The sequence below is a fragment of the Lathyrus oleraceus genome, chromosome 5 (assembly GCF_024323335.1).
Source record: "Lathyrus oleraceus cultivar Zhongwan6 chromosome 5, CAAS_Psat_ZW6_1.0, whole genome shotgun sequence".
Lineage (NCBI taxonomy): Eukaryota > Viridiplantae > Streptophyta > Magnoliopsida > Fabales > Fabaceae > Lathyrus > Lathyrus oleraceus.
The window spans coordinates 505,849,701-505,876,684 of NC_066583.1; the positions used below are offsets into that span (position 1 = coordinate 505,849,701).

General features: G+C 35.1%; 1 protein-coding gene across 2 annotated transcripts; it reads left to right on the top strand.

The window, feature by feature from the left end:
- Positions 1 to 16,251: 16,251 nt before the first annotated feature.
- LOC127085828 (putative disease resistance protein RGA4) lies at positions 16,252 to 20,308 on the top strand. Of its 2 annotated transcripts, none has more exons than XM_051026373.1 (2): positions 16,252 to 16,495; positions 17,227 to 20,308. In XM_051026373.1, the coding sequence occupies exon 2, from the start codon at positions 17,228 to 17,230 to the stop codon at positions 19,760 to 19,762; it is 2,535 nt and encodes an 844-aa protein (XP_050882330.1). In that variant the 5' UTR covers positions 16,252 to 16,495; position 17,227; the 3' UTR covers positions 19,763 to 20,308. The 2 variants fall into 2 exon arrangements, with proteins under 2 accessions (XP_050882330.1, XP_050882329.1); XM_051026372.1 differs by lacking the exon at positions 16,252 to 16,495 and adding an exon at positions 16,509 to 16,961.
- Positions 20,309 to 26,984: the final 6,676 nt, after the last annotated feature.

Below are 26,984 nucleotides of genomic sequence, written 5' to 3' on the forward strand. Positions count from 1 at the left end.
TCAAAACGGGTTTTCCCCGTCAACTTCGGGGCGGATTCGGGTGGGCACCCGCGGGTACGGGTAATATTGTCATGCCTGCGTGCAACAACAAACCTCATCTCAGGCTTGGGTTAAGTTCTACAACTTATCTCAAGAATATTAGCATCTAGAAAATTTATTTTCTATCGCGAGTAGCATTGGTTTACCCATTTGCATTGATTTCATGACATACAAATCGAGGTTTGATAGAACCTTCGGCTATTTCGTCAAGGTCTTAATTGACATTGACCTTTCAAAGGAATTGAGAGATAGAGTGTTGGTTTAAAGGAAGTGATTTGTTTTCTTTGTAGAACTTGATTATGAAAACTTGTCGGACTCTTGTAATTACTGCAAAATTATTGGTCATCATGTTGGTACATGTAGAAAAATAAGCCAAATGAAAATGAAAATCAGAATATAGTCGATGCTGAGAAAAAGGAAAGTAAAAGAGAGGTTGCTAAGAATATTGTGCAGGTCAAGGAGTTTTGGAAGGAGAAAAAGAGAATGGTGGTAGACCTAGATAACTCTCCTTCCACGAGTAGAATTCAAGAACTTCAAAATGGTTCTATGAAAGAACAAGTTGACTAAAACTTGGTTATTGATATTGCAGGCCCATCTATGTAGTTTTTCATTCATGAGAATGTCGTAGTTCCTAATTTAATTGTACAAGTCGAAGCTTTGGATACATCTATTGAGAACTTTGATGATAATAATAATAAAGAGTCAGATGATGTTAGCTCAAATGCGTATGAATTTGTAGATGGAACACAATAGAATGATCATGAAAAGGTTTTGTCTGAGCATGGGAAGTCAACACCGGATTGAGTGCAGAGAGATATGCAGTTCTTGCAAGAATCCCGGGCAAACCCGATTGAGAAAGAGGATGAAGAAAATAGTGTCACCACTTGTCAAATACAAAATGAAACTGAAGCCAAATTGGTGGTGGCACATCAAAAGGACACAAGGGTTGCTAATGTTGAGGAGAAAGGTTTTCAGTTGGTTAGAACAAAGAAAAAGAAACATAAGCCTCTTTCATAAGGTGGTTGACTAGTTTATGCTACCAGATCAAAGGTAGTTGTATTGGTAAATTTTTTGATCTTAAGCTATCAATTAACTTAACCAGCAAAGCAAGAGCCGCCAGCGCACTTTTATTGTTTCCAAAGGAAAAGGGAAAAAGTACGAACAAAATCCGAAGAAGTTTTAAAACAAAACTAACTAAAAGAGATAAGGGTCCGGGGGTTATTTATGCAAAGGGAAGATATTAACATCCTAAACATCCATGGTACCCCATGGGAACCTCTTTGAAAATTTTCCTTTTGGTTTGAAAAAGAAGGGTGTTGTTTGTAAATAAATTGGTATATTTTTCTTATTTTTTTTGTTTGCCAAGACTTTTGAAGCCTTTTGCCTACGTACCAACAAAGTGCAATGAAGGATCAAAACCTTGTAGTTCGTGGTAAAAATAACAAAGGGAGTTTGTTTTCATTCATTTTTATGGGAAAAGATATTTTGTCATTTTAAGGAGAATACTCAACTAGTCACCCACAAGTATGAGTACTTTGCATCATCATGAGAAGGGCTCCAACTTGGATAACGATCAACAAGTATGCCACTAGCTCTCACAAATGGAAAATAATTGTCATCAATACTATGGGGATAAGAAAATTCTATCTCAACTATGGAAATGACTCATATCTAATACCTTGAGAAAAGTTTTAAAAGGAAAAGTGCACAAGGGCACAAAATGATTTGAATGAGATATGTGTTTTTTAGTCTTTTGAAATTAGTCTCAATATACTTAATATAGATTGGAATTTATTAGAAAAAAGGTTTTAACAATCATTTGACAAAAGTCAATGAGTCGTTTAGGTTTAAAAGAAACAAGAAGGTTTTGAAAAAAAGAGAGAAGATTTTGAAAATTAAAGAAGGGGGAGTATAAGAAAAGACTATCATAAAGCATAAAGTAAAAGTGAGGGAGTAAAGATCTAACCAAGATATAACAAGCTTTAGGACATAAGTCAAGAAAGAATTCCTTCCTTTGGATTAAGCCTCAAGCAAGCAAAATAAGCAAATAATAATCCATGCATCAGATGAAACCAAATTAACTCAACCAATTCTCCAAAGGAAGCCCAAAGTCAAAGGTATCAGATGAATCCCAAGGTCTTGAATCACAAGTCCAAATCAAAACAAAGGAGAAAAGAGAAAATTAATGAAAAATAGAAAATCAGTGAAATAAAATATGGAAAAAATATAAATCGTATGAAGAAAAATAAAAGAGAATTTTAGAATTTATATTGGGATTTTTTGGATGAAAAATGAATTACTATGAATTTTTAAAGAAAAAGAAATTAAAAATAATAAAAGAAAAACAATTAAAATCAGAAAAAAATACGGAGCATTGGATCACGCCTCATTAATTGACGTGGCAGATCCAACACTCAAAATGTTAGAGAACACGATGGAACGCGCTGCAAGCCAAACACATGATTCAGTTTAAATCCAACCAATCAAAACTTTTCATTCTGCCAACGTGTCTGATCAAACTCAGACAACCTGAGAAAGTTCCGGTCGTCTTCTCCGGTGAGCTCTCACCAGAGTTTCATCGTTTGATAAATTCAAGACACGAGACCACCACCATTGTGATCCTCTTCTCATCCTGAATTCAACATTTTGCTCCAAATTCATTTATATGAACTGAGCAAAGGGAATTTCATAGAAGTTTCATAAACAAGCAAGCCACAAAACATAAAATTAAATAATGAACACGATAAATAAATACCAGATAAGTTAGGGAAAAGCATCAGAGAGTGAATGACTATATTGTGCTAACTTGTTTGAGTTCAAATGATGCTCAGAACTACCTTGTCCAGAGGTGATCAGAAGTTGATGAAGCTCGATCTGGTTAGAGCACTTTAGGAGGTCTCATAGCTTGGGAATTTTTGCAAAAGTTTCAGAGGATGCCGAATGTGCTAATGGAATCAAGAAATTTAATTGAAACAAGCTAAAACTCAAAACACGATAATTGATTTTTATGGCAAAATTTCAAGTTGCAGCGGGGATTTCTTGGATCCCCAAAGCTTGGGAATAAATGCAATAGCTTCCCCTATTTATAGGGAATGTGTTTGGATCCAAATACGTGTGGAATGATGCAGAATTCGTGCAAAATGAATTTGATCAGAATGTGAGAAAAGTGTGACTTGAAACTCATCAAAACTAAGTCAAATGACGCGTTCCAAAGGTTAATTAACTTCTCGAGTCTTGGTTAAACATGTTTAGGTCCAAAACACATGCTAATTTGGCTTGGAATTGAGATTAGTGAAGTTCCAAACTCGGGCAATGGTAATTTCTTCAGTTACAAGTCACCATGCTCAACCCAATGGGGCATCCTTCTTAGGAGGCTTTTTGATCCCATTCTTTTTGCAATATGTTAACATCATGGCCAAGATTACAATGTTCCAAGAAAGGTTGATTTTGATGCTTGAGCATAAAGTTATGTCATGTTGAAGTTGACATGAAAAACTGATCCTATAACTTAGAAAAAATTGAGTGCTTCATGGCTGAAAATGACATGTAATGTCTCAATGAATTCCATGGCCTTCCAAGCATATTCTGACATTGGTCCTTAAAGCAAACTTGTAAAGGGTATCACAAATGACATTCTGATAAAATAATAAGCCTCATATGTTGAAAATTGGATAAGTATGAATCTTGAAAGTTGGGGAAAAGTCACCTGAAAATAGGTTAAACTTCATTAAGTCCACAAATGACCTATAATGTCTCCAAAGTTTTGATGATCATCCAAGCATAATTGCCTATTATCATGTAAATATAAGTTGTAGAGGATGTTGATAATAGTCATATGCAAAAATAAGCATTCAAAAATTTTGAGAATTGAAGGATTTGTGACCTTTGGAATTTTAACTTCAAATGGTTGACTTTTTGGTCAAACCTTTTGGAACAAGCTTGTGTACTTGGAGTTTCCTTGCATTTCAAAGCACATGAGTGATCATATGAACTCAAAATAAGGTGTCCTTTATTTATTCTTGATTAAGTTGCTCAAATATTGAAGTTGCTTGTTGAAGAAGGCATGGAAATAAACACCTGAACCTTTGACTTTCCTTTAGAAGTAAGCCACACAACTTTGAGATGTCCTTGGTTAAAAAGCATTTACCTTGCACAATAAACTTAAGGGAAACAAGACATATTCTTTTTTATATTTTGATTAGTGGTTAGATAAGAAATTAATCATGTAAACACAAAGGTAAAACAAAACAAAGAGGTGTTTGGTAATCCCTACAAGAAGCAAAATCAAAGATGGATAAGAGGAAAAACCAAGATGTGACCTTGTTTGTGTGTAATGATGCAAATGATATGTGGGATCTTAGGGTTAAAAATTAGGTTATGATAGTAGCTCCCTCACAACATTCTCAATGAAGTGTCTATATTGGAATGTAAAAAGTATTGCCAACTCCCCTTCTAGATTGTTCCTAAAAAGATTAACCTTAGCTAATAAGCTTGACATTATGCTCATTACGGAACACAAAACCGTCACTACTATAAATAATACATTTCATGACAAAACATTCACCTCACCCTACCAAAAAACGAGGTAAAAGGTTAAGGTGCGTCGTGTTTAATACTATTTTTTAATAAATACCACATATTATCTCGGTTTCTAAATAAAACCGAGGGGAAAAATATTTCAGAACAAGCTTTGATCCCAGCATCAGCAGTTTATGTTTTTATTTTTTTAAAAGTGGTGTCTTTCTTTTTATTTTATTTTTAATTTTTAATTTAATGATTTATTCCTTCGGTTATATTTAATAACCGAGGGATTAGATTATCATATTTTACTATATAAGTACTCGTTAATCAGTTTTTACCCCAAACCTAACTTATATGTAGCCGCTCCAAAGTCTTACGCGTCATTCTCTAGGATGGATTGCATTCAATGTTCTTCAATATTGAACAAAATATTTTTTCTGCCCTTGCAATATATCTCACATATTGATATTGATGTTTTTGTTGTATTTTTGTAATAAACTTCCTATGTTGTCAATCAAAGAAAACATTGAAAAATCCATTGCTTTCCTCGGTTGACAATATTGAGAAATTTATTCCTAAAAACAATCATCCATTTCTCTTTCACGTTATCTTGCATGTTTTATGTCATGTGAAAACATTTGTCATGAAAACATTTGTCATGAAAACATTTTCTCAAGATAATGAAATCTCTCTGGGATGGATTGCAAGTACAGAAAAAATATCTCTTAGTTGGAACATATAACTTATCAGAAATTTGAAAAGATATGTTGTTCTCTAAAAATCCATTGTCAAACTCTTGATTTGTTTAAACAATTTATTTTAATATTTTGTGTAAACAATGTAAATATATTAAAAATTGAATTTTTTCCCCTCGGTTTTTAACAGAAACCGAGACGTATGTGGCGCTTGGGTTAAAACATATTTTATTGTTTTTTATTTAAAAAGAAACACATTTTACCTCGATTTTGAGTAATATCAGAGGTAAAATATAAGCATGTTTATTCAGTTTATTCACCGTCCTTAAACAAATCATTGTCGTTCATTTAAATGAGTATCAACGCTCAAGACACTCTCATTAGTGATCCTCGTGAAACCTAAAAGTCTCATTATAAAAGCATTATGAATATTAATGAGTCTACAAGAAACCCGAACTTTACTGTGAAACCTTCTATGTTTAATTAGAGCACCATGAGATTTTACAAAGTAAAAGTATCAATGTGATAGATTGTAAGAGCAAAAAAAAATTTAGTTTTTTAATATGTGGTTGGGGAGAGTGTATTTACTTTTCCAAAGATTTACGTGATGGATTGGAAATGCGGAAAATTATCTGGGTTCAAGATTTGTATTCTTAAATAATCATATAATTGAATATTTATTTTATTTATCTAACCTTTTTTTATATCATAAACAAATGAATGAAAAAACCACAGAGAATATATTCCATTCAACACTTGATCTTCCTCGAGATCAATGAAATGGGGATCCCCCAACATTTGCTCATCTCCAAGATATCCAACATTTATTCTTCAATGAAAACAATGACGATGAAGAACAACATATTTATTTTAATATTTTGTGTAAATAATATATTTATTTTATATATATATATTTCTCCTCGGTTTTGTTATTAAACCGAGAGGTATATGGTGCTAGTTTGAAAAAGATAGAAAAGCTATTGATGGGGTTCGAACTAATGACCATTTAAACTAACCCCTTGGTTATTTTTAAACCGATGGGTAATATTCCCACTTTTCTTGTCACTCTTTGTTACCTAAATCTATTTCGCGTCCAACAAGACATGTGTTATTTGTAGTAATGCTTGGATGGATTTTAGTGCTTTCCCTGCTAAATTTTTTTCTTGGTTGGACCTTAAACTTTTTGTAGTCAACTCCAGAGCAAACCAGCTACCTAATATTTGGTTCTTTTGTTCTACTCAATTAAATCCTTATGTTTTAACTATTGATGTTCAGTTTGTATCCTTCACTGTTTCTGATGGATTGTCTAATTATGCAATTGCTTCGGTGTATGCCTCGACCTGCTACATCAAGAGGAGGGAATAATGGTCCAAGCTTCAGAAATTGCAGTCTTAATTTCCTATGCCTTGGTGTTTTTTTAGAGATTTTAACACAATCATAGGAGCACACGAATATAAAGGGTCTTTCAGTCCAGCTAGAACTCTGATCGAAGACTTTCAAAATTGCATACTTTCAAATAACTTGATGCATCTATCCACTAAAGGTGCCTTTTTTTCTTGGGCCAATGGTAGATGTGGAAATTCTTACACTAAAAAAAGATTGGATAAAGCCATTGTTAATCAACCTTGGCTAGATAATTGTTCTACAATTTCCTGCTCATCCCTTTCCAAAATTAAAGAATTTTTTTGGTTGGAGAAATCTAGAATCAAGTGGCACACCGATGGTGACCGTAACACTCGGTATTTTCATAATGGCAAAAATAAAAAACTCGACATAAATGATCAATGCTTTAAGAGTTGGTGACACTATTCTCTCTGATTCCTCAGAGATTGCTAGACATATTTTGAATCATTATCAAAATCTTTTCTCTACTAATAATGTCTTGCAAGGTAACAACTTGATAAAGGATGTCATTCCTCACTTAGTGGATGACCATATTAATAGTACAATCACCTCAGCTTCTTTTACAAAAGAAATAAAGAATGTTGTTTACTCTCTTAGCAAAGACAGCGCACCCGAGCCCGATGGTTTTGGTGGATTTTTCTACCAAAGCTATTGGGATATAATCCACATAGATGTCTGTAATGCAGTCTTGGAGTTTTTTAGCACATGATTTCTATTTCCTAATTATAATTCTAATTCAATTGCGCTCATTCCAAAGGTTCAAATGCAGACACGGTCGACCAGTTTAGATCAGTAGCTATAGAAAACTTCAAATTCAAGATAATATCAAAAAATTTAGCTAACAAGCTAGGAATTATTATGCCTAATCTAGTTTCTAAATAGAAAAGAGGTTTTATCCATGGCAATAGATGCGGGATTGTATTTGTACTACTTCTGAAACCATTAACTTTATGTATAAGAAATATCATGGTGGAAACATGACTTTAAATATTGACATAGAAAAAGCGTTTGGCACTCTGGATTTGAGTTTTCTGCCAAAAGTCCTTCAAGCTTTCGGTTTTAATTCAACTTTCTGCTCTTGGATCAAAAATATATTATGAATTCTTCATAAGATTGGGCTTTACTTTTGAAAAGTAGTGTCTTAAGGAAGAGAGGTATAATAGTTCATCACATTTCATCTTCTATCTGGAGTAACATTAAAGATTCCCATTCATAACTTATGGAAAATACTTATTGGCTTCTTGGTAAAGGTGACAACATTTACTTTTGGATAGATGATTGGTGTGGCAAGCCTTTGATTCACATTCTCCAAATTCCCTCTCATCTGTATCAAGCATCTTCTAGCAAAGGTTTAAGACTTTATAGTGAATAATAACTGGCATCTTTCGGAAAATGTCTTAGCTAGATTTCCTTACTTAAGCACCATTGTTTCCAAAATATCTATTATATTGACTCTAAGGCTGAAAATTTAGTATGGAAAGATTATGTATATGGGATCCTCACTTTCAAAGAGGCTTACATGTTTCGAGGTGAAGTAGGTCAAAAAATTTCTTGGGCAAAGATGATCTGGTGTATGGACATTCCTTCTTCAAAATCCCTGTTATCCTGGAGGTTGATTCATGATAGTCTCCCAACAGACAATAAGATGTCCGACAAAGGTATTCACTCTTGCTCTATGTGTACTATATGTGGCAAACATCAAGAAACTGCTCAACACTTATTTTTTGATTTCCCTTACTCTTTAAACATTTTGTCCTGGCTTAGCTCCATTCTTTAGATGAATTTATAATTGCCAGCATCAAATATCTAGAACATTTGTTTTAAAGGTTGGTATGATCATTCTCAAACTGTAGTTCTTACCTCTTTTATCAATCTTATATATAGCATCTGGTATGCTATAAATTAACAGGGATTTACCAATAAGCCAATTCATTGGAAATCTATAATCAACTTAGTCATATAAAAAATTGCACTAGCTGGGAATAATTCTAGAAAAACTGTTTCTGCTTCCATGCTATAATTTGCAATCTTCAAGGCTTTTGTGTCAAAATTCATCCTCCAAAAGCTCCTATTATTACATAGGTTCTTAGGCAACCTCCAATTCATTTATGGCTTAAATGTAACATCGACGAAGCAGCTAAAGCATTCCCTGGTTTTGCACTCGTTGAAGAACATTCTAAAAAAAACTGCAGAACCGAGAATTTATCTTTCACGTACTTCATATACTCTTTGGATAGCTCAAGGTTCTCATGACATATCCCCCGAAGACCATCATCTGCTCTGTTCCAACCTTCTCAAGGCTTAGTTAGAAACAAAGACAAGTCTTCCTCTCTCTCCCAACGACATATGAGCAAAAAGACATCTCCACTTTCAGCAACAACAAAGGCCAAAACAGTAGATGCCTGACGAGTATGGTACCCTAATTCAACCAACTCTTCTTGATGAACGACCCCATCCTTGCTTGAAAATTATGTTTAATCCTCCTCTGAAAAAGAGGATCGAAACTCCCCAGCCGTAAAAAAACCAGGATGAGCCAATAGTAAAGGATACAACACAATCATGTTTAATGTTGTACAAATACCAAGACCACTTAGACCAGGATTTCCTAGGTCTTGATCGAGTGACCAATATCGAGTATAAGGCCCTTCTCCTTGAGTCACCCTAGCGACCAACGAAGAACATATGTCACTTCTACTATAACTCGATCAAGAGAATCCCAAACTTCCATTTGAACTAGGACAGAAAGGGTAACCACAATTGGACTGGCAGAGGACCATATACGCCCAGAAGCCTGTTCGACATTAGGAACCGTAGGCAAGGGGATAGCTCTGTTGGTGTAGGCCCTAGAGGCCAATACTTTTGGTACTTGTATCGAATTATTTATTAATAATAAAAGGCTTTTTCTTTATTATGTTTGTTTAATAAAGTCCCTAGAATAGCTAGTCCGTTTAATGTATCAAGTATGACTTAATCATGAGATCACATTAAACATAAGGACACTATTCTTAAAGTATCAGTAGTCAAGCTTTATTGTGAAGTGGGATAACATTAAAGAATGAAGACTATTATGTTTATAGACTGATGATCACATCTCATGGATCATGGATAAAGAGTTATCAAGTCTTAAACACAGGTATGAATATTAAGAGTAACATTTATACTGGATTGACCCGCTACGAGAATACTATATAGAATGTTATGCAAAGTGTCATAAGTTATTCTCATGGTGATAATGGTGTATACCACCCTTCGACCTGAAATCACTATGGACCCTAGATGTAGAGTCGAGTGCCTTATTGTTGATCAAACGTTGTCCGTAATTGGATGACCATAAAGACAGTTGATGGGTACTCCACGAAGCATGCTAAGGGACATGAGTGACCTAGATGGAATTTTCCCATCCTGCGTAACAAATAAATGTCTATGGGCCCAATATTGAACTGGACAAGGATGACACGGTCTATGCCTCGTGTTCAATATAAACATAAGGGCAAAAGGGTAATTATACACATAATTATTATCACAGAAGGATTTGTCAGATCACATGACATTTTCGTGTCTTGGATAGCAGTGATGTGTTGCTAGATACCGCTCACTGTTTATTATGTTAAATACGTGATTTAATATAATTGACAATGCCGCGAAAACCTATAGGGTCACACACAAAGGACGAATTGATGAGAGATGGAGTAATTAAGGAAAACCGTAATGTACGGTGCCCTTAAGTGAATTATAGAACATCGTAAGGTACGGTGTACTTAAGTAGAATACGAAATATGGTAAGGTACCACGCGCTTAAGTGATTTTGGCATATTATAAGATATGGGCCATATACACTTGAGTGGGCTTTTTAGCTTGCAGCCCATACAAGTGGTTCTATAAATAGAACCCTTGTGTAGAAGCATTGTTGTAGTTGCAATTTCGTTTCTCTCTCTCTCACTCAAAGCCTTCATTCGTAGCAGCTAGCACTGAGATTGAAGGAATTCGTTCGTGTGGACTGAGTAGAGGCGTTGTCATTGTTCAACGTTCGTGATCGCTCCGTAGATCTGCATCAAAGGTTATAATCGCCACAAGAGCTGACGATTCTATCACTGATCATGCCCATTCGTAAGGATCATTAAAGGAGAAATTTTAAATTCTGCTGCGTTTTGGATCGCCATTCTCCTTCAAGCTCTAGGCATCCTCTTCATCTAGAGCATCATTTTATATCACCTTATCTTATCTATAAACCAAAGAAAATAGACATTCCTGAAGAAGGATGGCACACCCATTATACTTGCTGTAAATCCTCTTATCCTCTCCTGATGAAGCATTCCCCAATCTAAAGGGAGACTCACTTCAGTAAAGGTGTGCTCTAAGTCACCTTCACCAATGAAGGAATAAACGGTGTCCAACATATATTGATCTAACCTCACTAGAAATTTATCTCTCATCGCTTTCTGAGTTATGGATAGAAAGTTGTCCATGTTAAACTAGTATGTCATTGCATGTTGAGACATACCTGCAAAACATTGCTAATCATGAGGAAATTGAAATTCTGGTAAGTAGATCCCGGGTTTCGTACACGATGTCATGACACCAAGGTCAACATATTATCATACCATAAAAATATTAATATTTAAATAAATGTATGATAAGAAATAACACAATCAGTTATTAACCTAGTTCGATACAACGTCACCTACATATGAGGGCTACCAAGTCAGGAAGGAAATCCACTATCACATAATTAGTTTGAAGTCCTGAACAACCTCATGTTTTAAAGACTTCTCACCTAATCTCTACCCGTGGATGTTTCTATCTAAGACACTCATAAATATGAGACCCATCTTACTACCCTTCAACCTTACAACAACTTACAACTGAGAAACATAATCCACTCTTGCTTAAAAGCCTATGAAGGATTATTAGTTACACTCAATAAACCAGGTCCAATTCAAGTATCGAGAAGATACTCGAATGGCTCACACGAAGAATAGACATTAAACCCTAATTTGGACAATATTCTGCACTACTTCGTTGCCTTCTTAGGTTTAGAACCACGCTATAAATAGCTGTGGAAAGACACGAGCTTCAAGATTGATTTACAGTAGATCCAAGATCTCTTCACAATCTTCTGCATATTTGATCTCAATCAAATCAGATGTTTCCTAAAATGTCTTGACATCATTACTTCGTAAATAAGTCAAGACAAAATAGTCTTTTTCTTTTTAGAAAATGCTTAACATAATACGTGAACTAAATATTTAGATAATACATTAAAGAAACCAAATATCACAAGATACTAAACTAGGGGGTTGTTCTACACACACCTCTTCTTCAAGAGGTCTGTTCAAAAATGCAGATTTGACATCCATTTGATAAATGGACCAATTGTTGTTGTTTGTAATCCCAATAACTAATATGAGGGTGTCAATTCTAGTCACCGGTGTAAATACCTCTTCACAGTCTATGTCTTCTCTTTTCAAAAATCCTTTGCAACTAATAGACCATTGTTCTTGATTATTTGGGATTTTCCTTCACTTTGTACACCCATCTTACACAAATTGGATTTTTTCCTTCTGGTAGATCAACTAACTCTCAAGTCTTGTTCTTCTCAATCGATTCCAGCTACTCCTTCGTAGCATAAATCTATTTTGGATCAATCAAAGCCTTCTTTGTTTTAACGGGTTTGGATTCGTCCATAGGTGCAAAGTGGATGAAATCACCATCATCATTGATTTCATTATCTTAGAACATCTCCCAAACTTGGAGTTTTGCAGACAAACCTATTTGTCTTGTTGATCTTCTCACATCATCTTCCATTCGAGCTTTAATGAGGGATGATTCTGTACCTTTCAGCATTGCAGGAAACAACTTTTCACTAGTGTAACTGATTGGCATATTATGACAACCGGTTACACTCTACTGCAATTGTTTAATTTCGTATAAAATGACGTCTCTATTGATCATAATTCTTCTATTTTCTGCATCATACGACTTGTAACCCCCCCCCCCCCCCCCCCCCCCCCCCCCGATAGAGTGATACCATACAAGTATCATCTAGCTTCTTTATAAGATGATTCAAAACATGTTTATATGCAACCGAGGCAAATACCTTCAAGTGACTCAAATTTGGCTTGAATTCGGACAAGATTATTCCGGTGTTATATTCTCAAACTTCTTTGTTGGACACCTATTCAACATATATACAACTGTGGACACCGCTTATCCCCATAACTCTTTCAGAAAGTTCTTCCCTTTTAACATGCTTCTCACCATGTTCATGATCGATCTATTCATCATTTCGAAAACACCATTTTACTGCAGTGTATAAGGTGGCACTACCTCATGTACAATGCCCTCATAATCATAAAACTTCCCAAAATCATTCGAGAGATATTATCCTCCACCATCCATTTTAAGAACTTTGATTTTGCGACCTCTTTGCGTTTTAACCATGGACTTGATGTTCTTTAACACCTCATGTTCCTCATCACTTATCTTGATTAGGTACATCCATAATTTTCTACTATGATCATCAATGAATATGACAAAATATATATTGCCACCAACGAAATCAACTTGTGTCGGTCCACACACATTTGAATACACCACCTCAAGGTGACACATAGTTCTATAACCTTCATCCTTGCTGAATTTTCCCTTATTTTTATTTGCTTGTGCACATTCTTCACAAACTTCATCTGATATATTGATCAATGGAAGCCCCATCACCATTTCATTATTTTGCAAGGCATTGGGATCTTGGAAATTAATATGCCTAAGCCTATAGTGCCATATCCACTCCTCTCGACTAGCCGCTATAGAAAGACACCCATGCACCATAACCTTCAACTCAACTTTGAAAGTTCTATTAAGAGTCATAAGAGCCTTTAGGACCAAAACCTTATTTTATACCATAAGATGTAGCACTTTGTTCTCCATATGAATCTTGTTACCATTCTCAAGTAATTGGAAAAGACTTAGAAGAATACACTTGATTTCAGGAATATACGACACACTCTTTATCAAAGAATGTCTACCATCCCTTCTCTCAATTGATACCTCACCAATCCCTTCTGCCACTAGAGTGGTATCATTCGCGAACTTAACATTGTTCTTCATGGCATGATCGAATGTAACAAACCAATCTCCCCCCCCCCCCCCGTCATATGCATTGAATATCTAGAGTCAAAATACCATTGATCGGTGCAATGCACTACTTCTTTTAAACTCGCCATTGCATTTTCTTCAGCATGTAACCGGTTAGCATAAAACAGCAACCGGTTACACTTTAGTTATGCAGTATTTTTCAAACTGTTGTTATTGCTGTCTTGCAACCTGTTTCTACTGCATTCTCCTTTTGTGATCATGAACAAGAGTGTTTTTTCATCATCAAACTCTTTTCTTTCAACTATAGATTCACCTTCTTGAGGTCCCTTCTTATTGGCATTGCATTCTCTTGCAAAATGACCAAGCTTTTGACAATAATATCACTACACACTGCTCTTGTGAACCATCATTCTTCCCCCTCTACCTCTTAGATTGCCTCCTCTATTGTTGTTTGATCCAGCAACCCTATTTCCTCTAATTTCACCCTTCTGAAATGTTGAATTCTTGGAGTTTTAGGACTGTCCTTCCACCAAAATTCAAAAAGTTCCCTCTATCTTTGTTCACGGGTCACTTTTCCTTCGTTTTATTGTCTCTCTCCTTGAAACAAACTTGTAAATCGATCTTTGTCCTTGTTTTATCACCATTCCTTTCCTCAATTCTATGCTCATGTGCCTCAAGAGAGCTTTGCAACTCCTTTTTCCTCATCGACGCATGATCCTTCGATTCCTTAATCACAACCACCACATTGTCAAATCTTGGCATCAAAGAACGCAAGATTTTTACCACAACATACTGCTCTATGATTATTTCTCCACACACTGTTACTTGGTTCACCAACCGGGTAATTATCATCGTAAAATCGTTGATGGTCTCCTTCTCCTCCATTTGAATCAACTCAAGTTGTATTTTGTGAGTTTGTAACCTCATAACCTTCTCTTTGTCTGCCCCCTGCATACGCCTTATAATCTTTCCTGTTATCCTCTTTATGCTTAGATCGTTGTGCATCTGTTGCATCTTCTACAAGTGCAGTTACTCCGTCCATGATCATTTTAAGAACATCTTGATAGCCAAACAACACCTTTATCTTTTTGCACCACTTGCCGTAGTTCTTCGGATCAAGGATAAGTAGATTTGCATGTATTCTTTCATTGGAGACAGAAGACATGTTTGCACACTTAGTATTTGATGGATCAAATCAGATTCTTGATGCCAAATGTTGAAACTTGAAACCATAAGATTGGTGAATAATTGAATGTGGAGAGAATAAAAGAGAGTGACAATTAAGGGTGGAATTCTGGTATCAAATATGAGATGTCGAAGGTAATGTCACGACACTAATATCTGAACAATACAAACATGATAAAAGATAGAAAACAGTAATGCAAGAGACACAAGCAATTGTTAACCCAGTTCGGTGCAAACTCACCTACGTCTGGGGGCTACCAAGCCAGGAAGAAAATCCACTAAAATAGAATCAGTTCAAAGACTCTCAGTAAACAACTTCAAGTTATAGTCTTTTCACCTAATCTCTACCCGTGTGACTTCTACCTAAGAACTCTTAGATATGAGACCCTACTCACTCCCACTCAATCATAATAGTGATATAAAATAAGAATTACAATGAAAAGAAGACACTCTTCAAAGACACACACTTGATCTTACTTAAAAGCTTCAATCAAGTAGACACACACTCATGCTTCAAAGCTTAGAGTGACAAATTACAACTAAAAAATCAGACCAATTTAATCATCTATGGATGAATTGAATGGCTTACAATTCACACGACCACACAAGACTAAAACCCTTATTCTCTCTCAATATTTCGTTCGTTATTTCTTGTGTATCAAATCAGGTTTTCTATGTCCTTTTTATAGAAGCATTTGACTGGGCTTGGACATCATAAAACCCTAAAACTATTTTCCATTCATATCTTCTCATGACAGTTGATTAGATCTCTTTGGAAAATAAGTTAATCTCGTTGTAATTACTGATTGATAGCGTGTTCAATCATCTCATCAATCATACACAGATTGACATTAAAAACGCAATCACATAATACATAACATTCATACTGAATGTTCTGTATACAGATGTCATGACATCGGGTCTGATATCTCAGTAAAATCCTACATAATCACATTTTAAACATCCAGCAGGTACAAGTTATTTTATGTTAAGACAACACATGTGACAACTTGTAAACACCTTAGGTTTTACCAAAATTGCTGTCAATACTTAGAACCAACAAAGGGTAAAAATATTTGGATTTTATCATTCATAAAATATCCAAAGAATATATATACAATAATATAAGGTGAGGTCAGAACCGACCCAAACATTTTAGTGGCCATGTTTTTATTTTGAAAATAAGGTCTTAAATAAATAATAGAATTTTTTAAAAATTAATTTCTCATTAATAAACAATTATTGAGCAATTTAACATTTGAATGATAAAGTAAGATTTTTTATAGCAATGATCATGTGTTCAATTCTTTACATTGCAAAATATAGACCTTTACACTAAACTAGTATCTAAATCAATTAGCTTCTTCCCTTATAACATATAGTTATTTGAAAAGTTTTGTAGAAGTCATTAAAATAACGCATTAGTTAGTTGTGGAAATTTCTTGCTTACTGTTTTCTCCATGTTCAACCTGAGTTGACTTCACTTTATCTCTCTGGTCACGCTACTCAACTTTTCATTTCTGCAATACAATTCTTCATTCATCTTTCCAAACCAGGTATTCTCTCAGAATTTTGATGTTTTGTATTTTGTTTTTATGTTTAATTTTACTAAAATGTGAGTTGAACATTAAATGATTTATGTTTAGATGCATTTACTAGATGAGTTAAATCCTAAATTTCAGTGTTAGAATTTAATTTAGACTCTAAAACTATAAACCCTAACTTCAAGTTAGTATCAATTCTAAAAATATCATTTTTACTCAAAATCTATTTCCAGAATCTATTTTTGCCACTCTAAAGGAGAAACCAAACATAGACTTGATTTTCTTGAGTATATTTCCTTTGAAGAAAGAGCCATTGAACTTCATGATAATTGCGATTTTAGAATCCTTAATCCTTGCGATTTTAGAATTCGAGTTGTGACAACCATGGTTTTAAATTGCGGTTACGGTTGCGGGTGTTGCGAATGCGGTCATTGTGCTTGTTGCGACATTGCGGCCGTTGCGGTGTGAATTTTTATAGGTAGGTGTTTGAAATACAATGTTGAAAAACACTTAATGTTAAGTTTTTTAATTACATACGAAATAAATTGAGTTTTAGGATTTTAATATTTTGTATGATTGAAAGTTTGATATGGTTTCTAATACAGTTGAAGATGTAATTTTAAAATCACACCTCAATTGCGGTCTGATGCGGTTGCGGACCGCAATTTAAAACCATGGTGACAACTAAATAGTGACCCCAATTTTAGTTTTACTCATGTTTGTATTAACTCAATTTGTACCAGGATGGAAGCCCTTGCTGTTACAGTCTTGGAAAAGTTGAGCTCTTCAGTTTACAAAGAGCTGGGAATCATTTGGAATCTCAAAGAGGATATCGAAAAAATGAAGAACACAATATCTTTGATAAAATCCGTGCTCCTTGATGCAGAGACCAAAACCAATAATCATCAAGTTAGTAATTGGTTGGAGGAGCTGAAAGATGTACTTTATGATGCAGATGATTTACTAGATGATTTTTCCATTGAAGATTTGAAAGGAAAAGTGATGGATAGAAACACAAAAGTAAAACAGGTACTACATTTCTTCTCAAAATCAAACAAAATTGCCTATAGTCATAAATTAGGCCATCGAATGAAAGCTATCCAGAAGAGACTAGATGGCATTGCTAAGAATAAGCATGCACTGCAACTAACCGATCGCCCTATGGAGAATCCAATTGTATATAGGGAGCAAAGACAAACTTACTCTTTTGTGAGTAAAAATGAAGTTATTGGAAGAGATGATGAAAAGAAATGTATTAAGCATTATCTATTAGATACCAATGCAACATATAATGTTTCTGTAATTCCCATAGTTGGGATTGGAGGATTAGGTAAGACCGCACTTGCTCAGCTGGTCTACAATGATAATGATGTTCAGAAGCATTTTGAGCTAAAAATGTGGGTGTATGTTTCTGATGAATTTGATATGAAGAAAATAGCTCAGGAGATCATTGGGAATGAAAAGAATAGTCTGATGGAGCAAGTGCAACAACAACTTAGAAACAAAATTCAAGGGAAAAAGTTTTTGCTTGTGTTAGATGACATGTGGAACGAGGATCGTGAAATTTGGCTTAAGTTGAAGAGCTTGTTCGTGGAAGGAGGAAGGGGAAGCATGATAATTGTTACAACGCGTAGTCAGACTGTGGCAAGAATAGCGGGCACACATCCACCTCTTTTGTTAGAGGGTCTGGATTATCAAAAATCTATGAAGCTGTTCTCCCGAGTCGCTTTCGGCGAGTTAAAAGAACAAAATGATTTGGAATTGTTAGCTATAGGAAGGGACATTGTTAAAAAATGTGCTGGCATTCCCCTTGCTATAAGGACTATTGGAAGCCTTTTGTTTTCTCGAAATTTGGGGAGGACTGATTGGCAATATTTCAAGGATGTTGAGTTTTCGAAGATAGATCAACACAAGGACAAAATATTTTCAATCCTTAAACTGAGTTATGACCATCTTCCCTCATTTCTAAAAAAATGCTTTGCTTATTGTTCATTGTTTCCAAAAGGTTTCGTGTTTGACAAAAAAACACTCATTCAGTTATGGGTAGCTGAGGGGTTCATTCAACAATCAAATGATATTAGATGCGTAGAAGATGTTGGTCATGAGTACTTCATGAGTTTGCTGTCAATGTCCTTCTATCAAGATGTCACTATGGACGATTGTGGCGGCGTAAGTACTTGTAAAATGCATGACCTTATGCATGACCTAGCACAGCTAATAGCCGGGCATGAATATGCAGTGGTTGAAGGAGAAGAAGCAATCAATGTAAACCGAACGCGTTATTTGTCGTCTCGTTCTGCATTACAGTTCGGATCACAATCACCATCTTCCTACAAGTTAAGGACATTTCATTTGCATCCACAAATGAATGCAGGCAATTATATGGATCAATCGTATGTTCTTTCCTTTTCACGACTAAAGATGTTACGTGTGTTGACACTTTCTGGGCTGAATATTGTTGCGATCCCAAATAGTATTGAAGAGATGAAGCATTTAAGATATATTGATCTATCACTGAATATTGCACTTAAAGATCTTCCGCCGGGCATTACTAGCCTGCAGAACTTGCAAACTCTAAAACTTTCTGAATGTTATAATCTCGAAATATTACCAGAAAATATTAATAAAAGTCTCAGGCATCTTGAATTGAATGGTTGTGAGAGATTGACATGTATGCCACAAGGGTTGGGACAGTTGACCAATCTTCAAACACTAACAAATTTTGTATGTGACAAAGGAAGTACAGGTGTTAATGAGCTGATTGACCTAAACAACCTTAGAGGGAGACTAGAAATCAAAGGGTTGGATTCACTTCGAAATAGTGCTGCAGAGATTGAATATGCAAAAGTACTTATTGAGAAGAAACACCTTCAACAATTGGAATTGCGGTGGACTTACGATGATGATTTCAATCCATGGCCATCACAGCCCAAAAGGGCCGAGTTACGGTTGGAAGATGAGATGGTTTTAGAAGCTCTGCAGCCACACCACTCACTTCAAAAGCTAGTTATAGATGGATTTTGTGGCAAAAGGTTACCGGACTGGATAGGGACTCTCTCGTCGCTCTTGACTGTTGAGATCCACAATTGCACGTTTTTGACATCACTACCTGAAGCAATGTGTAACCTTGTCTCTTTGCAAAAGCTTTGCATGTATAATTGCATACCATTGGAGAAAATTTATGCAAAACCATATGGTCAAGAATGGCCAAAAATTTCTCACATTCGAGAAGTTGAGATCCTTCCTATGAGACCATCATTACTCAAGTATTTTACTTGAGTAAAATTTTCCTCAATCATGGAGGTGTTTCTGAATCTGCTCTCTTATTTCAATCATCATTTTGACATTGAGATAATGATGCAAATTCAAATGGTTAAGGTAACTTTCTCTTCGCCTTTGTCTTCTTTTCGATCTTATACTTACATACTCTATTTAGTATTGATCTTGCTGCAAACTCTATTTCGAATGACGTCGATGACAAACAATATCTCGGGTGCTCAAATTATTCATCACTGTATTGATTATCCAAGTTCTTGTTTGCTTTATCATGAAAGTAAATTGTTGAATATGAAAATCGCAAGTGTTAGGCTTCTTGCAAATGCTTGCTAATAATTTCATTATATGTGTTGTGCTTCTTTTATTGTGCTTATTTCTGATCTTTTCTGTTTTGTTTTTTGCTTGGAAACTAAACTTTGAAGGATAGATTATACTGTAAAATAAGTAACATTTTAGATAATGAGTTGATATATGTGATCATGATGTACTAACCTGTTGGGATTTTCATAACTTTTGGGTTTGTGGTAGTTGAAGAGAGTTGATAATATATTTCTATGCCCGTGTTTGTAATAGGTTCTTAGTTGGTATTGAGGACCATGAGAACAATGTAGAGTTTTCAATCTTAACACTTTTCTAATTGTTAGTAATGAAACTTAGAAGTGTTACAAAAATCTTTTAGTAATATTGATTTTATCTAAATTATCCAAAGAACTCATTTTTTAGTCTAACATTTTAAAATGTTACCTTTTTTTTCATCCAATTGCTAAAATGTTGTTAAACTTAAATGGTAATATTTTTCTTGATATAGTAGAATGGTGGATGTACTTACGGATTGTCAATGTGTTGTGTTGGGTGAGAATATGAAAGTAGACAAACAGTTTAGTGGGGTGAATATACCATTCTTAAAAAACTCAACCGCTTTTTATAAAAATAATATTCAGATTTTTCAAAAGTGCTTGCGGAAGGTTTGAAGAGAAAATATGAAAATTATACTTTTCGAAACTTAAACACGTTAACACTAAATCGATTCACAAACATCAAAGATGGTTTTATGATGATACACAAAGGTATTCAATTGATTGAGTTGTATATTCTACGAGGTGTGTTTATACAACGATTCAAAATCAATGAATTTTAACCTCAACTGTTTCTCAGAATTTAATCATCAATTTAGCTTAATTACATATCAATTCTAACAAAAACTAATCTTACGTAATCAATCGCTACCATTTGAATAAACGATAAAATACGCTAGAATTGGAATACCTAAGCGTGCAAATCCTATGAAAATTAAATGCAAGAGTAAGGTAGTGAGATGACACTGAAATTTATAGTGCTTAGACATCCTGTTGAATTGCAATTCCTTGTGTCGAAGCAGGTTGCTCGACAGAGTAAGGAAGTGTCAAACCACCTATGCCTATTTTAGTAGTGTTAGGTATTTTGGGCTTTTATAGTTTTGCGATTTGGCTTGAGGTCCAAGTTAACCTAAATCTATAAATAGATGGAGTAACCCTTATTTTGAAATAGAAGTGAATAGAGCATTCATAACATTGTATTCACAGTATTTTGCAGTTGCAAAGTGAATAAGAAGTTTTCCACAGTTTGTGGGCAGAGAGAAACTCTACAAAATTATATTACTCTTCTCCTTCATCGTTCTATACACTCTCTCTTTCTCCATTGTTCTTTCTTTTCATTGCCATTGTGTGGGTGATAACAATCTTGTTCTTCAAGATTGATTGAAATTCTCTATAGGTTTTGGGGGATTTCCAACATCTGGTATCAAAAGCTCCAGTTTAATCGATTCGTGAGAAGAAAATCACCCTGACAACGAATCATCCAAACGGGCATTTTCCAGCAAATCTTCCGATTCTCAAGAATAACAATTATGATAATCGGTGCAAGTAGATAAAGGTTGTACTCTGTTATCAAGATCTTTGGGATCTTGTGAAGGAAGGAGTAGCAATGCTTGCAGAAGCCGCGACGAATTAAGAAAAGGTTGCACATAAAGAATTGAAGAAGAAAGATTATAAAGCTCTCTTTATAATCTATCAATGTGTTGATACAAATAACTTTGAAAAGGTAAGTGATGCAGAGTCAGCAAAAGAAGCATGGGAAATTCTGGAGAAATCGTTTGGAGGCGCGGAGAAGGTGAAAGAGGTGAGGTTACAAACTCACAAAAGAACGTATGAATTGCTTCAGATGTAAGACAATGAAAGCATAACTGATTTCTTCACCAAGGTTACGAAACTGGTGAATCAAATCAAGTTACGTGGAGAAGTGTTGACATCAAAATATGTTGTTGGAAAGATCTTGAGGTCGTTAGCTCCAAAATTTGACCACGTGGTAGTAGCCATAGAAGAGTCGAAAGATTTGTCAAAACTCACAAAGGAAGAGCTTCAAGGGACGCTTGAATCTCATGAACAAAGAATGGCTGAAAGAGCTGCAAGAAAGTCGAAGAGTGATATGCCTTTGCAGGCTCAATCAACAAAAGAAAGAAAAGACAAAGGAAGATGGAATGGAAATAAAGGTAAAGGAGGTTACAAGAATTCGACTGGTCGAAATCAGCAAGAAGGAAACTGGTTGAATCAGAGAAAACCCTAGAACCAAGGCAACCAAAGAGGTGGTGTTGCAGGTAGAGGAAGAGGTGGTGGTCAAAAGTCAGACAAAAGTCACATTCAGTGTTACAATTGTCAAAAGTATGGTCACTATTCTAGTGATTGTCCAGAAAAGCAGAAGAATCAAGAAACTTATGCAAAGTTGACAAAACAAGAAGAAGAATAGATGTTGTTGATGGTTACAACAAGAGAAGAAGAGAGATTCAAGGACCAGTGGTACTTGGACTCAGGATGCTCATCACACATGTCTGTAAGAAAATATTGGTTTGTCAACATAAAGCCCTCAATGAAGAACATGGTGAAAGTTGCAAATGACAACACTCTAGCAGCTGAAGGTGTTGGTGATGTTCTGATTATGAGGAAAGATAACAAGAGGTTAGTAATTTCAAATGTGTTGTACATACCAGGCATGAAGAGTAATTTGCTCAGCATAGGGTAGTTGGTCGAAAAGAACTACAAGGTGTTGATCAAAGACAAGATGATGAGTGTTCTCAACTCAAATGGAAGGTTGATCTTGAAGGCTCCAATGTCTCAGAATATAACCTTCAAGATTGAACTAAATGTGATGGAGCATAAATGCCTTGCAATAGCAGCCAACAGAGATGAATGGATATGACATTATAGACTTGGCCATCTCAATTTCAAAGATATAAGAGACTTGAAGATAAGAAATATGGTTTCAGGATTACCAGAAATCGACATTCGAAACGAAGTGTGTGAAGAATGTGTGCAGGCAAATCAGCATAAGAACAACTTCAGTAAGGATGCAGGAAGAAGGTCGAAGGCAATTCTTGAAGTCATATACTCTGATGTATGTGGTCCTCTCCAGGTGGATTCGATTGGAGGTAACAAATACTCTGTTACATTCATAGATGATTTCAGTCGAAAAATGTGGTCTTACCAGATCCAGAAGAAAAGTGAAGTGATCGAAGTATTTGCCAAGTTTAAATCTATGATCGAAAGACAGAGCGGTCGAAAGATCAAGATTTTGAGAACTGATGGTGGTGGAGAATATGTGTCGAAAGATTTCGATGCATTATGTGTGAAAGAAGGGATTGTGCATGAGATGGTGCCGCCCTACACTCCACAGCAGAATGGAGTCGCAGAAAGGAAGAATAGAACCATTATGAATATGATTAGAAGTATGTTGAAAGGAAAGCATCTACCCAAAGAATTATGGGGAGAAGCTGTGTCGACTGCGACATATATCCTAAACAGATGTCCGACGAAGAAGCTAGAAGGAATCACGCCAGAAGAATGTTGGTCTGATGTCAAGCCTAGCTTGAGTCATCTGATGGTGTTTGGATCTATAGCACATAGACATGTGCCAGATCAGTTGAGAAGAAAACTTGATGACAAGTCCATTCAGATGATCCTGATATGATATCATTCGACTGGAGGATACAAGTTGTTCGACCCAGTGAATAAGAAAGTAGTGATCAGCAGGGACATGATCATAGATGAGCTTAAGGAGTGGGATTGGACTGAGAATGTTAAGAAAGATTTAGTGAGAATCTTTTATGATGAGCCAGCTAGTGAAGTCGAAAGAGAAGTTCGACAGGAAGAAGTCAGAGGTGAAGCAAGTACAAGAAGACCTCAAAGAAGAAGACACTTTCCTGCAAGATTGCAAGAATGTGTGATTACATCAGATGATGTGGTCGATGAAGAAGGTGAGTTGGTACATTATGCTTTTTACGCAGATGTCGAACCTGTCAATGCAACTGAGGCATTGAAAGATTTGAAGTGGATGAAAGCAATGGACAAAGAGCTGAAGTCAATCGAAGTCAACAACACTTAGTCACTTATCGAATTTTCCTAAGACAATAAGGCAATCAATGTGAAGTGGGTATATAAGGTGAAGTTGAATCCCAAAGGAGAAGTGACTCGACACAAGGCGAGACTTGTGGCGAAAGGATTTCTTCAGAAAGAAAGGATCGACTTCGATGAAGTTTTTGCACCTGTTGCTAGGATCGAAACAATCATGTTGGTTGTTGGTCTAGCAAACATGAACAACTGGCAGATGTGTCAAATGGACATGAAATATGCATTCCTTAATGGCCCCTTAGAAGAAGAAGTTTATGTTGCACAACCAGCTGGATTTATGAAACATGGTAGAAGTAAGCACATCGAGATGAGGTTCCATTATCTTCGAGAGCATGTAGCAAAGGGGAAGATGAATGTGGAACACTACAGAACTGAGAATCAGATTGCAAACATCATGACGAAGGGAGTGCAGGTTGAAGTGTTCAGAAGACTAAGAGTTATGATGAATATAGATAGCTTAGACACAGTGAATTAAGTGGTGTGTTGAATTGTAATTCCTTGTGTCGAAGCAAGTTGCTCGACAGAGTAAGGAAGTGTCAAACCACCTATGCCTATTTTAGTAGTGTTAGTTATTTTGGGCTTTTATAGTGTTGGGCTTTGACCTAAGGTCCAAGTTAACCTAAATCTATAAATAGAGGGAGTAACCCTTATTTTGAAATAGAAGTGAATAGAGCATTCATAACATTGTATTCATAATATTTTACAGTTGTAGAGTGAATATGAAGTTTTCCACAGTTTGTGGGCAGAGAGAAACTCTGCAGAATTATATTACTCTTCTCTTTCATCGTTCTATACATTCTCTCTTTCTCCATTGTTCTTTCTTTTCATTGGCATTGTATGGGTGATAACAATCTTGTTCTTCAAGATTGATTGAAATTCTCCATAGGTTTTAGGGGATTTCCAACACTTCCGTCCTCACTTTGCCTACGTGTACTATTCAATGATTTCCCATTGAAATCTTCATTGTTCATTTTTATTTTTACAAATATTGTCAGAGTTCATACAATCACCAATCCACAATAATGCTTAGAAAAATAAAATCTCCTATCTAGATCTTGACTTGTATACAACGTAATGTCAAACTCTTATAATCTTTATTTGATTAACGCTTCTTGAATATTCCAATATCACAAATCTGCTCAAAGCCTTCATGTGTAGCAATCAACCCTTGATCCTACTTATTCCTTGTGCGATGAATTGTCCGAAGATTTGAGAAGAACTCCTCCTTGTCTGTAGCTTTCTACACAATCACTACCAAGATAATTTGGAGAGAAGAATCTCCGTCTTTTCACTAGAATTGATCAACACCAATGACAACAACCTCAATCTTGCAAGCTACCTGAAAATCTCAACCAAATATTCAAGAACAATTAGTTTCAAGACAGTGTCTCCCTTAATAAATTACACATATCTCATTATTAAGATCTCAAATCAAAGTGAGTTGAAGATGAAATAAATTTGTTACAAGAGTTTTGAACTTTCAAAAATAGAGGGTGTTGATTTTCACATAAACACAATGAAGATTTTGAAAATATTATGTGTGTTGTTGTGTGAAAATGATGACAAAAAGAATTTATATGTGCTTGAGATTAAGCACACAAATGAATGGAAAAAGTTAGTTAGATTCGAATCAAGAGCATTTCATAATTTGAATCAAATGAACAAGTGAAGTGGAATAAGAAGAAAACAAAGCTTTGACTCATTTCTCCTCTGATTTGAATCAAGAGAAAAGTATGATTCGAAACAAAGACCTCGTGATTCAAATCAAGTGTTAATTCTGATTCAAATCAATTCAAGCTGAGCCAACAGAAAAATATGGAAAAATTGTCTGATTCGAATCAGGTGTAAAGTCTGATTCAAATCAATTCAAGCTGAGGTGACCCAGAATTTCCTAATTCGAATCAGGTACAAATTCTATTTTGAATCAAAGTGTTTGAAAATATCTAGTTTTCCTCTGTCCAAAGTGATTTGAATGAGGATACATGTTTAATTTGAATCAAACACACAAAATCTCAATTTTTTTTATAATTTTCAAAAGACTTTGAGATTTTTCTTTCCATCTGACTTGAATCAATAACACATGTGGTTCTTATTCCACTGACTCATGCAAATGATTAAAATCATCATGATAAAGTTCAAACATAACTATTGTTTATGTATGCTAAAGACAAATTGTTTCAATCTTGATTCAGAGATGATGTACAATCATGATGAAGACTCAATAAACAAAAATAAATGAGAATGAAAGCAATGAGAAAAGCAACAAAATCCCCGAATTAAGGTACATCCCCTGAATGTATTAGGGACATTAAACTAAATGTTGATCCATAAATTAAATCAATTGATAAGATAAATTACATGATTGTAGACTGCATGATACTTGAACTTTTTGTAAATGTTAGAAATGTACTAATCAAACTTGTAGTTTATGCTCTTCATGAAAGCAACAACATGAACACATGGCTAGGCTGTGAGATGTCATTTCATGCATGAGCATAAATGTTCTTACAAGTTGACTAAATTATTTCTTGAGTTTTCAATGTATCTAACATCAAAAATATATGATCGGTTGACAACATGAATCAAAAGTATCTCAGTTTACTATAAAAAGTAAAGCTACACTGCTATAACATGAATAAAAAATATCTTAGTTTACCGTTCAAATATCTTATAATGCACATGTTGGCTTAGGTGTCGATCCTCTCAATCCTAAATAACCATCGATTAATGAACATGTTAGTCAATATATAACTAAACATACTAAAGTAACATTATGAAAATTACAT

Bases quoted from the DNA above. Each gene is read 5' to 3' on its own strand.
- LOC127085828 (XM_051026372.1), top strand. From the start codon at position 16,906: ATGCGGTCATTGTGCTTGTTGCGACATTGCGGCCGTTGCGGTGTGAAT. The intron at 16,962-17,226 runs GTAGGTGTTTGA...AATTTGTACCAG, and splicing joins TGCGGTGTGAATTTTTATAG to GATGGAAGCCCTTGCTGTTA.